Source organism: Bemisia tabaci, chromosome 4 (assembly GCF_918797505.1).
Source record: "Bemisia tabaci chromosome 4, PGI_BMITA_v3".
NCBI lineage: Eukaryota > Metazoa > Arthropoda > Insecta > Hemiptera > Aleyrodidae > Bemisia > Bemisia tabaci.
Genome location: NC_092796.1, coordinates 31,344,006 through 31,360,010, shown reverse-complemented (window position 1 = coordinate 31,360,010; position 16,005 = coordinate 31,344,006). Strand labels below are relative to the sequence as shown.

At 40.1% G+C, this 16,005-nt stretch overlaps 1 protein-coding gene across 1 annotated transcript; it reads right to left on the bottom strand.

Moving 5' to 3' along the window:
• Window positions 1–1,656: 1,656 nt before the first annotated feature.
• Window positions 1,657–11,377, bottom strand: LOC109037091 (uncharacterized). The gene is made up of 2 exons (XM_019051588.2): window positions 10,012–11,377; window positions 1,657–4,006 (listed from the first exon to the last, which is right to left on the bottom strand). The coding sequence occupies exons 1-2, from the start codon at window positions 10,208–10,210 to the stop codon at window positions 3,819–3,821; spliced, it is 387 nt and encodes a 128-aa protein (XP_018907133.2). The 5' UTR covers window positions 10,211–11,377; the 3' UTR covers window positions 1,657–3,818.
• Between the last annotated feature and the right edge of the window lie 4,628 nt (window positions 11,378–16,005).

Sequence of the window (16,005 nt, the reverse complement as noted above, 5' to 3'; positions counted from 1 at the left end):
CTCCGCTCCGCTCTATATGTATTAGGCTCTAATATGTATTTAAACTCGCGGAGTCAGCGTTTTTCAACTCATGATTTTGACATGTTTGCACTCTCTTCATGCATTATATTCATTTATATTGATGAAAAAAAAGTATGTATTGAAGGAAAACATAATGTGTGTTTTGTGAATATGAAGGTAGTTCCGTATCAAATTGAATGATTTCCAAAGCACTTTAATTTTTTCTTTTATATTTTGTGCTTTTACTGTGCTGCAGCGTGGTGTACGCGCAACCAAACGCTTAAAATTGGAAGTATTTACTTCTAAAATAGCGATGTAGGAAAGGGTTAAAACCATAGATTGCGTGTCCTTTGGTTTTTTTCCCTCTTTTATTCATTTTCGTATAGTTTCTTTCAATATAAATACGGCTCATTGACATTAATATCGATGCCGTCGCTTGGAAAATATTTTACAAATATTTGTCACGCTTTAAAAATGTAAATATTTTTAAAATAAAGTAATGTTTTCATAATAAAAAGAAAAAATTAAATACATTTAAGGTATATTTCATGTAGAAAATTTTAAGGATAGAAATAAAACCAAATATTCACCAATGAAAATTTGAAAAGGCGAGTCAAAAGAAGAAAGTAACATTTCATTTAAAAAATGAGGTACCATAACAACACCTGCTTCTCTCTCAATTTTCTCCGTTCGATATTGTAAATCTAATTTTACATGCGGGCTAAAATATGACGCTTGGACCACGTGACTGTTGCTTATTTTACGCGTGGACGTTAACTACTGAACAAAACAGGTGCGCAGACGAAAAATTGTTGACGGAATGTCCTGAAACTCGCTTATTGAGGTACCCCAACTAATTCGTCCGTTGTTGGTGATATTTACGCTCTGATCTATTCACTCAGAGTACGACGCGAAATTCGCGCTGGATTTTTTTTCACGCTGGCTATTCACTCAGAGTAAATCATTGATTTTTAACAGTGTACATTTGAGGGGCTTGGAGGACGGCGCTTAAGTGCAGTTTTTGGAAAAATCGAGATTTTAATGATTTCAAGTAAAGCTAGTCTTAAGCTGTAGTAGTAGTCTTAAGTAAAGCTAGTCTGTGAAAAATTTGCTCCCGAATTCAAATTTTTAGGCATCAAAAAGTCAGTTTGAACTTTCTTTCCACCATACTGATCCATGTAATTTCGATATTTCGAATACGTATTTCTCGGAATAGCAAAAACTGCAATCATGCGTCTTGTCCCTACAGTCCCTCATTTCAACGTTGGCAAATCTCTCCTTGCAAATTGCATTTCTACCGGAAGATCCTTGGGCATCTCTATCTGAGACTTTAACTAATTTTTCCTCTGATCCTGTGCAAAAATAAAATTGACAAAAATCCTGCCGTGATAGCGAAGAGAGCAGTAAGTACATTCTGGGATGAGCCTCGAGACATAATAAAAGCATGTGCTAAGCATGGCTCATACAGGAATGTACCAACTGCTCTCTTCGCTATGACGGCAGAATCTCGCAAAAAATGTAATTATTTGAGTCCATTCGGCAACCTTTAAATGGAGTTACGTTCTTTCATACAAGAGACGACGACGTCATTCAATTCAATGGTGCGATGGTGGCCATCGCAAGTCGGCAGTTTAAATGAATGTAAAACAAGCGATGTCCATCTTTCATTTTTCATTTTTCATTTAATTATCTACAATACAAAACCTACCACGAAAAATCCACATGATTACATGCTGTAGATCGGGTAAATACGTTTTTTCTGTTCAAATAATTACAAAAATAATCTGATGTGCATGCATGCATATGTACAGCAGAAGCTAATATTCGAAATTATACATGTTGAAACTGTTTTATGTCACGTTAACTAATTAATGCTCATTCTTTATTGCAATTTAAATTCATTTTTTCTCATTTAGATTTGAGACTTGAGCAAGAAATGACGGTAGACGCTCTCGTTCCATTGCATAGACTCCTTGCAGTGGCGTGCCGTGCTTTGCGATATATCGATTGGTGTGCCATTTAAACCTATGGAAAAGGATCGATAAATAGGGTGTTCGCAGCGAACACCTCAATAATCGATTCTTTATCATAGCTTTAAATGGAGAACTATCGATGATCGATCATTCACGCCACGCCACTGGCTCCTTGTGTAAGAGAACCAGACTAAGATATTAAGAAGGCATTTGGTATGATTTGATAAGAGGAGACCAATATTGCAATACCACCGTGTTAAAGAAGAGAGGAGCAGTACAGTGCCGTGGCGTGAATCGCGAATTATCGATTGTTATACCATTTAAAAGTATGGAGAAGGATCGATAAACAGAGTGTTCGCAGCGAACACCTTAATAATCGATTCTTTACCACAGGTTTAAATGGCATAACAATCGATACATTGCAATTCACACCACGCCACTGGAGCAGTAAGTGCATTTCTGTTTGAGCCATGATTGACACACGCTTTTATGTGTCTCGAGGTTCATCCCAACATGCACTCATTGCTCTCTTCGCAATCACGGCAGAATAGTGATCAATGTGTGAGATTTTTTACAGTACGTATTCTCGTTTGTCATGTTGGTTTATTCTTCCGCCGGTTCTAAAGGCAAAGCCCTCACATTGTGTCGTCGCCTTCCGACCAAAGGATCACAAGCGCCCTGCAACGTTTAAAAACTTCCTCCGCCTTTTTATTTTTTACAGAGAAATTGTGCAACGAAGCTGTCCGAAAATTTCACTTAATTTCCTTCGCACTGCCGATGAAATTTAGTGAAATTTTCAAACAGATTCAACCAACAATTTCTCTGTAAAAAAATAAAATGGCGGCGGAAATTTTTAAACGCAGCATGGCGCTTGTGCTACTTTGGCCGGAAGATGACGATGTGTTTATCCTAGCGTTAGGGTTATTAGATACTTCACAACTTTTTCCCCAAATGATGAACAACTTTCTAAGTAATTTATTCAGAAAATTAAACCTAGTTTGACCAATGTGTTTTGCAAACTAGATAGCCTGATATATATTCGTCATCTCAAGTGCTTATGAACGCTCATCAATCATCATTTTGAGCAGACGAAAAGTTTTCTCGGCAGTTTGCATCTCTTTCAAACGAAGTCATTTTGAGAACTTATTCGATCATAAAGCACAGTTTGTTCCGAAGTCGGCGCAACTTATCGTAAGTACTTAAGTAGACAAACGAGTACTTAAATCAAGCCATAATTACCACGTAAATCAGTTGATTTCGCATGAAAATAAGTTAATTTTTCTCATGAGCTCTGCAAGCTGATCATTGAAATTGATAGACAAAGAAGATGAAGAGGTAATGGAGGGCTTCTATTGGTGGGAGATGGCGGTTGTATAATGCACAAAGGAGGTACAGAATAGACCGAGTAACGGCACCCAGGAGAGACCCTTCAGCTAGTCTATCATTTCCCCCCTTTGGCTGTAACAATCACCCATTTCAACCTAAAGGATCCTTCCATCCTTCTTTAGCTCCTGTGTCTGTATAGCTTTGTCCATAGCTTGGTCTATAAATTTTAATAATCAGCCTTCTGAAATATGCATACAAATATACGCAAGTCAGGGTTCATAAAATGGACCTGTTTCCTTTGGAATACAAGTGATTCGTATAAGATAGCCAAAAACAAGTCTCAGACGCATTTTGAAACAAAATTTCGACAAACATTCTTTGATCGTAGTTGTTCCTATTTACATATGTGTAGGCGCTTGCGCTGAGACAAGAAAAAAAAATAGACTACAAAAATTACGCTCGTATCTTACGCAATGTAGTAAGCTCATGCTTTTTGCAAGCTTAGTTTCGTCAGGTAAATTAGGGTTTGTAAGGACGGCTGCAGCAGCAGAACATCTGGTAAAACACCCGTTGGGTGCATGACGGAACGACGATGATCTCCGTTTCGACGATTTTCGTGACCTCCTGTTCCGGGAAGTGGACCCGATACTGCGAGTTCGACTTCGTTAGTTGGTGGTTGCTGCTGCTCGACTTCAGACTGGGTTTTGCTGGCGGATCAAAAAAAGGATAGAAATTAAAATATTAAAACTCAAATTTATATCAAATCTACGATATTTTCTTAGAAAAAAAAACTCAACAATTAATTTAATGATTAATTAATTTAACCCTAGTCTGCCTGAGCCTCTGAACCAACGAGAAAGCCTGAGCGGGGTCAATTTGACCCCAGCTGAAAATCAATTAGTTAACTATGTTTTTTTCATGTTTTTAGTTAATATCAGTGCACTAACCTTACAGGCCTTAACCATAAAGCTTATCTAAGTTTTAAAAAAACACGGCGCAGGATATGCAACCATTTTATCATACACATGTTGCCATGTTGTTCTCAGCATGAGAAAAAAAAATCATAGGGCTACTAAATACTGAAAACGAAAAAAATCTGGAAAATTTTACTTGTTTTATAAGTTTCTGAAAAAAATTAAAAAGAGAAAAATGAATACACCTGCTTCAAAGTAAGCTTTTGTGATGCTAAATGGTAAAATATATGTTATAAGGATATCTGACCCCGCTCAGGCTTTCTAGGGGTACTCGTGAATTTTTTGATCTCTCATGCACATTTTTTTTTCCCCCTTCAAAATCGTGTTCCTAGATATTTTTGTAGAGCTATTTGTGAAGGACAAAAAATTTCGTGCATACCACGAGAAATGGCAAAGAGTTGAAACTCCCGTGGGGTCAATCTGACCCCACTCAGGCAGACTAGGGTTAATCCATCACATATTAATTAATTTAAATAAACCACGGATTGATTTCAATATCAGAACCAACTTTAGCAGAGAGGAACTGTGTGAAGAACCGCTAACCGACATTGCAACAGAGAGGAGGACCTTATAAGTAAAGTTTTTCTCTAGCCTTAAAAAGAAAATTGCATCGCGATTTTCAATTGAAAAATATTTGCTGACTCATAAAATACGCACTTGCGCCAAAGTTGCTGTTGCACCATTCACTTTTAAGGAGCTCTGCCTATCCATTCAATCGCAGCTAATAAAACGCCTTCAAACCTGCTGGATGCAACATGGCTTTCACTCTTTATTTCAGTGTATCAGACATCAACACAGCTTCTTCCTGCTAAACTCATGTCAGTTTATTTAAGCACTCATTCTCTTCTCAGCGTGTTCGGCAAAAAACCACCCGACTGTTTCCTTACTGGTGTGCCAAAAAAGAAGTAAAGGCGTAAGATATCTGTACGTTGCCTGTTACACTCTTATCGACTACAAAGTCTCAGGTAAACTTTGGAATGTCTTCCCTTGGTTTTTCTTTCGAATTATTTCGAAAGAGAGAATTAAAAGAAAATCCAGGTTTTATTCATAGTATCTAAAGATATCAAATTAAAACATTAATTACTTTTTTGAATAATAACTATTTAATCGGAGGCAGGGCCGGATTAAGGGGGTGGCCACATGGGCCGCGGCCTATGGCGGCAAAATTAAGGGGTGGCAAATTTTGCATTTTTTTTATATGCTGGTACAAAAAAATCGGATTCAGAAAAAAATTACAAACAAGAAAAGGTGACAAAATCTCTCATTTCCTGATGAGAGTTCATTAATTTCTAATTTTGTCGTGATTCGGCGATACAAAAGACTGGGCACCTTTAATTAGTTGAGTTAAGAGAGAAAGCAAACACGTAATTTGGCCTGGAGCGGCGCGGCGCAAAGAGACATGATGACGAGGACTTGAGATGGGAGAAGCCCTCGACGCGGTGGTCGGCATGTAACACATATTAGCGCCTACGAGACTGCATGAATACTTCACGCATTGCGTCAAACACAGTACGGTCGGCGCGGCGCGGCGCGGCGTGAAACGCACGGTGCCTACAAGACTACATGAATACTTCACGCATTGCGCCAAACACAGTGTGGTCAGCGCGGCACGGCGGCGGAAGTTAAAATTATTAAACCACGTTTATGTTTGTTCTTTCTTAATTTTTTAGTTCATTTCTTACAAATGGAAGGCCTTGTCCCCACAGAGATAGGTTTACGGAACTGAATTTTCGCGCGAAGTTCCGTGAACTTTTGCTAGTAGTGTCGACAGGGCTTACGCAAAAAATGTGTCCAACACGAGTGAACGCGTCTTATGCACCCTTCTCCCTCCGGCACGTTCAATTGATGGTTTTTATTGATGTTTCAAAATGAATGAGAAGAGGGCGGCAAAATATAGGCGGCCCATGGGCGGAAAGTAAATAAATCCGGCCATGATCCGAGGGAATGTGGCAACATTCGAATGCTCATACTACGTTGTTCGTTAGCACGTTATTCTCTAAGGCATATGCCAAATATGTCTCCACAAGAGCCTCGGCTGTCAGATTTTCGACATTTTCTTAAATTTCCAACGAAATTGTAGGATCGGACGACCGAAACGTACACCTCGGTTGTTCCAGAGGTGCAAGATAACATTTTACGGATTGATTTTTTTTCTTTTTGTTTTTCTTGATTGAAAAGTTTCAAAATATCAACGCAAAGTTCATAGGGGGCGGGTATGCAACCTGCACCAAAAGATCGAGATTTTGACAAGGAAGTACATACATGTAGGTTTTTTTTTTTTTTTTTAAAAAAAAAATGAGTACTTACCTACGATATAGAAACTGTAGATTGGTTGTGGCCTACGAAAAAATGTGACACACATGGAGCGGGCGTCCGATAGGCGGGCGGGGAGTGGAAATGGCCAATTGCTATCTCTGTCACAACCTCAAATACATGGGATCTTACGGAAGTTTTTACAGTAAATGAATTAGCGTTGAAATTTTCATCGAAAACTCACATCATGAATGGCTAAGTGCCATATCTGGACCCAGATTTTCAAACAGTTGGTTCTAAATTTTACATAAGTCCGTACTCAGCAACAGTCCCATAAGAAGCCATAGAGACCGACTATCTTCGTCCTAACCTAATTGTTACTCCTGGTGTGTCAAGAATTTCAATGTTGGCGTAGCATAGAATCACCTCATCTTTAGTTTCTAGATAGCTGGTATTTACCAATTATGACCATCCACGGAAGGAAGAGGAGTATCTTATGAAAATTTTGTCCATTTGGGGCTCATGTGGACGTCGCATTTATAGGCGCTTATATGGACGTACTTATGCTGAAAGGAACCAGACACGGGTGAAAGAGGAGGAGTGAGCTTGTTAGTTGAGGACCGTAAGAATGAATGGGAATTTTAAAACGCCAGTGACGTCAGCGGCAACAACCAGGCTCCGCGCAACCAGCTGGACAGTTGTGCGCTTTAACTCATGAGTCCTTTTCAAAACTCTCTTGTCACATGCCCACGGCTTATGAGTTCGCATATTTTGGTTCTTCATGATTTAATATAAATTCCCAATTTTTCATTTTCCCAAAAGGAATTACGCTCACTTTTACATTTTTACCTATGCAGCTTTCATAAGCACACCCCATCTTCCCCACACGTCACTAGTTCCTTTTAGCGTCCAAATGCTTCTCGAATTTATTAAAAGTATCAACAAACATTTTCTTGTCATATCAAAAAATGACATGAAATTTCGCATCTGTGGTGCAGCGCGGATTCTTACGCGTGTTTTGGGCTTCCTCAACATTTTAAGTACCCGGGGCACGTACGCGCACGTCAACGCACGCGGCGGGATCGACGCTAGGGGGCAGCACCGCTGCCACAACGTCCGAAAAAACACGACGAAAGAGTCAACGCGGAACGACATTCCGGAGCGAGGCGACATCGCCACAGATGTATCGATTAGGCATGGCTTGCACAGAACAAATGATGAGACCTCCGAACACTTTCGGTAATGTAATTGCTTGATTAGCTTGATTAGCTTTGCGAATGTTCCACCGCTTGCGAATAATGCTCTTGTGAATGATCTCGTGCAGTACGGAGAATTGAAACCGGTGTCTAAAAATGCGACCGTCAACAGGGAAGGGGGACCTACGGATGAAAACAGTGAAGTTTCTAGAAAAAACAAATTATTGGACTTTATTTTTCAACTATCTCAGACAATGCAATAGGCTCTTCCGCAGAAGCATCTATCTGCGGGCTGTTATTGAAATTGATAGACAAAGCGATAGACATAAAAGATATATGGAACATTCAGCGATTCTATTGGTTGAAATTCGTGGTTGCTACAGACTAAGGGGAAACTGGTGGACTAACTACAGTGTTCCTCGTGGGTTGATTTTTTATAGTCTATCCTTTATCTCCTTTGTCCATTGTAACCACCCGCCTCCACCAATAGGATCGCTCAAATTATTTTCAGTTTGTCATCTTTGTCTATTGCCTTGTCTATTATATTCAATAATCAGCTCGCTGCATGGGGAAATATATCGACGTTGTAAGTCGGCAATCACATAACTCGGTTTGCGACGTCGCAGACTTCCTGTCATATACTTTATTTTTTGAACGGAAATTTACTCAACGGCAATTCTTTAAAACTACCGTGATTTTTCTTCTCTGTGCGAAGAAAATTTTGCGTAAATTTCAAAGAATGATGTGAATTTGTTCTCTTTTAAAAAAATAATATAGAGGCGGAGATTTTCAGACTCCGCAAACGAGTTATGTGATTGCCGACTTACACTGTCGATATGGCGCGAAAGGGTGGTTTCACGATAACTGGAATAGTTTTGTCGCCGTAACAGACAACACATTTTTCGGTCATATTTTTAGGAGTAATGATAATCACTCGAATTTTTTTGCATTGATCTACACAAGGTAACGTGTTAAAACACTTTTCAAAAAGTTTTTCGCTCTACTTTTCAATTTTAATATATAAATGGACAAAAATGTGCTGCCTGTTACGCTAACTTTTTACCGCGTTACAGGCAGAACATTTTCGGAATTTACAGAATGTTAATTGAGAAGTAGAGCAATAAATCATTAGAAAGCGTTATAATACGTAACCCTTTGAAGATCAATGCGAAAAAATTCGAGTGATTATCATTTCTACCAAAAATATGACCGAAAAATGTGTTGTCTGTTACGGCGACAAAACTATCCCAGTTATCGTGAAGCCACCCGTATGAAGAGTGGAAATGGGTCACCAAACCTTGTGTTTTTTTTTTTGACGTATTTCTGCCAAACGGAACTATGTGCATTATGACGTGGGCCTTGTTACGCATATATTCTTATGGGTCTCAGGGCTCATATTTCAATGCACATAGCTCCGTTTGGCAGAAATACGTCCATTTGATGTTCTGAAAGTACCGGGTGAGTAGATTGCGTGCTGATTTATTGCGTATTCGCAACAAATATCGCTTGTAAAAGTTGATATTTTATCTCAATTTATCACAATTTATTGTTCGATAATATTGCGATGAATCTCCGTCGATAAAATCGCGATTTCATTGCGAAATGCCGTTTAAATGCACTTTATTGCAATTTTTCATCCGATAACGTTGCAATAAATCGACGTCGACAAAATCGCGATACGTTCTCCGATCAAATGGCAACTCATCGGGATCTCTGCCACTTGGGCGGGGAGCTGAACTTTGAAGCGGGTCCGCACTCCGCACCCCATGACAGCGCACAGCGGATCGAGTCAATCAGAGGGGTCGGACATGAAATTTTTGACTGCACATTATGTCACACTGGAAAAAAAGCACATTGGATCTAGAGTCCAGACTCTTAAAAACATCGACAAGAAAAAGTACTCTTGATTCAATCAGAATCTAGCTTAAATCAAGAACCAAGCCTCTTAATTTAAGCGGATATCGTCTTCATTCAAGCAAAAATCCGATTGAATCAAGAGCATTTTTTCTTGTCAATGTTTTCAAGAGTCTAGACTCTAGATCCAATGTGTTTTTATTTCCAGTGATGTTTATTTCGTCACACTTCACATTCCAAGGGGTGCTTAAGGTAGACAATTTCAATAGAAAACCAATTGAACCACTTTTAAAACCACAAAGTTTTGTACAAACGGGGTTATAAGCGTTTAAAGTTTCCAAATTTTGTCCGGCCTCTCCTATTGACTCGATCCACTGTGCGGCGCCTATAAGCCCAAAACCCTTAAATCCGGTCCTGAGCGGAAAAAACGGGTACCTGGTAACTTCTGTGTTGCAGTCTCAGTCTCAGCTTCGCCGCCAATAGACACCGAGGAGTTCTCCCTGGCCAAAGTGCAAGCCTCCCCGTTCGCGCCAGATTTTGTCTCGTCGACCGCATCTCCGTCCTTCGGCGTGGCATCGGGTGAATCCAGATGATTTCCTTTCTCGTCGACAGTTGCTCCTTCATTCTCTGACATCTGCAAACCTCTGCATAGTATTGAGAAAACTCACGTGACCCCTACACTTGACCCTACGTTGATCTCGAGACACACGCACAATAATTCAATGTATAATCCGACTTGAATACGCGATAACTAGGCCGTCTTATCTCCACAATGGCCATCTAAGTTACGTTTGGGGGAAACTGATCTTCCTTTTGACTCTTAGATTTCAATCCGGCGAATTGCACAGGTTCTTTCATAGGTTAAAAACTTTTCGGCTTCACTTCCTGGCTTTTTTTAGGGATTTGTTCTTCTCGTCGAGTAGTTCGTCGGATTTTCTATGAAGAGCTTTGTCACACAATAGTAAAACGATACATGTCGGCTTGTATAGCTTTTGTCAGTCTTTTGAATACTGATAGTAGTCAGATGGTATTTTTACGCGTCACAACTGCTGCGTCAACATTCAGTTTCGGCCAAATTTTCGACCGAATTTCGACAAAAAACTGATGGAGATTTGACCGAATCAGGCGATTAAATCTATGAAATCCCGTTCAGTCGGACGGGGCCTCGATAAAAATTTAACGCATCACAATTAAAGCATCGTTTTTATTAAAATTACATTTTGTACCATAATTAGACGTAAAAATTAATCAAATCTCTAGAAGTTAGACAAGTGCTTCATACGAACGTTACGCGTTGACACTTCGGCCGAAACTTTGACCGAATTCCAAAGGGGAAAAGTAGTGGTAATTGGCGTAGCTCAGCAGACAGACCAGCTTTCGACGGGAATTTCGGACAGAAATCTACATCGACAAAATCTCACACGTCACAACTGAAAGACAAGTATTGCAATCGGCCAAAACTGTACGAATATTGATGGAAATCCGCATTCACGAAATCTCGGACAGTCTGATTAGGGTTCGATGAAAATTTTACGCGTCAACACTTGAACCGGAATTTCGAGTAAATTACAAAGGGACGGTAGTTTGACGTAGTTCAACGAATAAACCCGCTTTCAATTGGAGTTCCGGATGGAAATCTACATCGACAAAATCTTGTTTGGGGTTCGATGAAAATCTCACGCGCCACAACAAACGAGAGGGCCTCGGAAGCTCGAGCAAAGAACCATCGGCGCGCTCGGGTGACGAGGCGTCACGAGCTATGACTGATGGACAGGACCTCGCGGGGACCACCTTACAGGTGCTCGGCGTCGCCGTGGCCAGGCACAGGACGTCGCTGAAATCGGGTGACACCGACGGCGACGTCGAGTTCTATCGACTCTAATTGCGCTGCGCCCGGTGCCACGCGGAAGCGATCGATTGTTGGAACCTTGTGTTTAATTACGGAGGGCCCGGGCGGCGGGCTCGCATCTCGAGACGAGCTCGCCGAGGCGGAGGACGGGCAGGAGGACGCCCGTCCAAAATTGATGAGTCCTTTCGGTGTCACGCCGGAGCCGGACCCTCTATCCTGAATTTTAATCGACTCGCATCGGGCGAGCGCCGTGGTTTGCATGTGGCCAATGGCCTGTCGCAAACTTCAGCTAGAGCAAAAAGAGGAGGTTAGGGGCTTGGAGGACAAGGAGCAGTTTTTGGGAAAATTGAGTTATGAATGATTTCAAGAAAAGCTAGTCTTAATGCATAGTCTGTGAAAAAATCGCTCCCATATTCCAATTTTTAAGCATCAAAAAGTCAGTTTGAATGGATGCGGCCCATGGGCTCTTGCAACCTTCAGCTAGATCATAAAGAGGAGTTGGAGGACAAGACGCAGTTTTTGGGAAAATTGAGATATTCATGATTTCAAGTAAAGCTATAATCTTAATGCATAGTCTGTGAAAAAAACGCTACCAAATTCCAATTTCAGGCATCAAAACGTCAGTTTGAACTTTCATTCCACCATGAGGATCCATGTAATTTCGATACTTCAAACACATAACCTCTATCCTGAATTTTAATCGACTAGCATCGAGCGAGCGCCGTGGTTTGGATGTGGCCAATGGGCTCTTGCAAACTTCAGCCAGATCATAAAGAGGAGTTGGAGGACAAGACGCAGTTTTTGGAAAAAGTAGGATATTCATGATTTCAAGCAAAGCTAATTTTAATGTAAAGTCTGTGAAAAAACCGCTCCCAAATTTCAATTTTCAGGCATCAAAAAGTCAGTTTGAACTTTCTCTCCACCATGAGGATCCATGTAATTTTGATACTTCGAACACATATTTGGATTGCATTTTGCAAAAAGGAACCACTAGCATTGCAATGCTGCTAAGATTGTGCAACTTCTTTTGTCTTGGAGGAAAAACCCGATTATCCATTAATAGTTTCTATTTTACTCGCTAAAAACTGTAAATTTAAGACAAAAATTACCATCTAAATTTCATAGTTTTTCACGATTTCCGCAATTTTATTGCAAAAGATGAAGTTGCACAATCTTAGCATCATTGCAATGCTAGTGGTTCCTTTTTGCAAAATGCAATCCATTTATCCTCTTTCCTGAATTTTAATCGACTCCCATCGAGCGAGCGCCGTGGTTTGGATGTGGCCAATAGGCTGTCGCAAACTTCAGCTAGATCATAAAGAAGAGTTGCACGACAAGACGCAGTTTTTGGAAAAATTGAGAAATTCATGATTTCAAGTAAAGCTAGTCTTAATGCATAGTCTGTGAAAAATTCGCTCCCAAATTCCAATTTTTAAGCATCAAAAAGTCAGTTTGAATGGATGTGGCCAATGGGCTCTTGCAAACTTCAGCTAGATCATAAAGAAGAGTTGGAGGACAAGACGCAGTTTTTGGAAAAATTGCGATATTCATGATTTCAAGTAAAGCTAGTCCTATAATGCATAGTCTGTGAAAAATTCGCTCCCAAATTCAAATTTTCGGGCATCAAAAAGTCAGTTTGAACTTTTTTCACCTCTCGAACTTCAGTCTAACTTCATACGGTAACGTCAAACAATAGCTCGATGAAAATTTCCAAGCATTGCACAACAGATCAAAGTGCCTCAACCCACGATTGCCTACCGCCTAAATTGAAGGCGAAATGCGAAGCCTCATACAGTGCGTTGGTTAACCAAAACAACAACAGTGAAGCTACAAACTAATCTCCATTGCGGTGTTTTAATATTTTCACTTCTCCTCTATTTTTCTCAAAGAATACCACTGGACATAGGAACTCTAGCCGAACCGAGTTCAAGAGGAAGGAAGTAAGCCACATCAAACTTGAACCGAAAAAAGAGGTTTTTAAAGTTTGACGCCTCCATAAGACTCTATGCGAGAGGCAAAATCATAGGTGAATCCAGGGGAGGGGGGGGGGCGTACGCCCCCCCCCTCCCATTCGCCCCTAAAGTAAGGAAGAAGAAAAAGGGGGAAAGTAAGAAGGAAGGACCGTGGGAAAGGAGATGAAGGAACGCTGGTATTTGGTAGTTATTCATGATGAAATTGACTCGACTGCGTGTTTGATGCTTTTAAATATCGAACATTTTCGGAGGAGAGCTACCCGGACCCCTTTTACGCCCAGAGGCGGATCCAGCAATTTGGCAACACTGGATTCCCTCCATTTAAAGTTATGCTAAATAATCGATTCTTGTCGGAGTACCTGACCCCTCCTTAAATCGATACATTTCTATAGATTTAAATGGAGAAAAGACACTGTTGCTAATTTGCTGTGTCCGCCAATGTTTACGCCCGCCTCCCCGTTCGAAGTTTCTGGATCCGTCTATGGGCAAAATCAAAGCTTACCTTCACAGCCGATGTTTTATCTCGACTTTTAATTTTTGACAAATGTGGGGCTGGTTAAGCTTGAAGTCAGCTCTTTTTTTCCGGAAATGTCACTTGGCTCCTTTCTATTCAATGAATCATCGGGGAGAGTGTCATGTGTCATGACTTTCAAAGCACACTGTAAGCGTGCATTTGAGAGGTTTCGCGGATGGAAATCAATATATAGTTTTGTCCGAGCCTCCTCTCACTTCTCTTCATTCGTGGCGGGAAAACTCATCTCCTCGCTGAAACTTGATCTCACCCATCGAGTGACTTCACTTCGAGTTGCCCTTGTACCTATTTCTTTTCGGAAACATTGACCGAGTCACGCGTGTTTACAAGGAGACGCTCCCGTTATTTTCATCATTCTTTAAACAAATTGAACACCGAGTTTTTGACGTAAATGAAAGGTGAAGGAGGAGGAGTTACACAGAAAAAAAATCTCGGTGTATTTACTAAGAAAAAGGTAAAATTACTAAGAATTCAGGGTTCTATTTGATCCCAGTTTATTCTTGGTAAAATTACCATTTATGGAATTGGTAATTTTACTGGACCTTGGTAAAAACGCCGATATCTTTTATCGAGTCTGGTAGAATAGAATCACCGAGATAAAATGGTAAAGTTACCGGGAATTGATTACCAATAATAGTGGTATTCTTACCTGAAAAAAACAGTATAAATACCGGTTTTTAGGTAAGCTTACCAGTCTGTCTTGGTAAAATTACCAATAATTGGTAAAAAAAAGGTGAGATGGTAAAGGTACCAACGGACCTTGGTAAAAACGCCGAGAATTTTTTTTCAGTGTACAAGGAGTTACAATGAAAATAAACTCGGTGCGCTCCGCCAACAGGCTGCTGATTTTCAATCAAATGCCACAAATTCGTCATTTTCCTCACGAAAGAATGCAACTGCCTTTCAGTGTAATACATTGAAGTGAATATTCGAATTATTGGGCGTTTCAAGTATGATGTCGACTGTTAAAAAGATGTCAAAACTTTCACTATTTATATTTACGTCACATGCAAATAATTAAATCAGGCATTTTGTCAAATGCCTAGGCTAACAGTCAAAACAGTATTCTTACTCAGATTGAAATTCTGGTGATTTTCCTGACTTTAGACAAAATAATTCATCGTTCCCGTGCGAAAGAACTCTCTGTAAAAATTTGCATTTTACAGTAGTACTTTAAACGAGTTTTAGCTCCTAAACGAAAATTTCCTTTGAAATTTTCGGCCTGACATAAAAAACAATTTTTTTAAAATTTTAATATTTGAACATACGAGAATCATTTTAAAAAGAAGAAGAAGAAGAAACGAGTTAAGTTCGTGAATTTAATGAGTGATTTTTCCCCAAATATTGGGAATTCGTAAGCTTCTCACCATAAATTTACAAAATTTCGCAAACTGTCAAAATTTGATTATCTGCTAAGGCATTTGATAAAATGCCTGATTTGACTAAAGTCCGGCGACACTTATATATGTCTTCATTTGCGTACACTGGAAAAAAAAACACATTGGATCTAGAGTCCAGACTCTTGAAAACATTGACAAGAAATAATACTCATGATTCAATCGGATTTTTGCTTGAATCAAAACGAAATCCGCTTAAATTAAGAGGCTTGGTTCTTGATTTAAGCTGGATTCTAATTTATTGAATCAAGAGTACTTTTTCTTGTCGATGTTTTTAAGAGTCTGGACTCTAGATCCAATTTTTTTTTTTTTTTTTTTCCCCAGTGTACGGTTATTTTGGAAATATTTCATGTCCCGGAGTGCGGGGTTTACTTTTTGGGGCCGAACTCGGCGCTCGATCGCTCGCGGACTTGCATAAGTTGACAGTCGCGTCGAACTTGGTATACTGACTGACAGTCTGAGGTCAGCGGCTAATAAGCTGGATTGGATAATGACTGGGACCCGGACGGTATCCTATTTTGCTCGCATCCCATTCGCCCGATGCGTCATGACTTCTGCTCACTCAGCACTCGCCACCTAGCACCCACCCCAATCATCCCTCATGAAAGGGAATGTCCACGCTGAAAACACCGAATCACGTATTTCGCTTTTCCACGTCGCTTTCCTGTTGAATTTCAA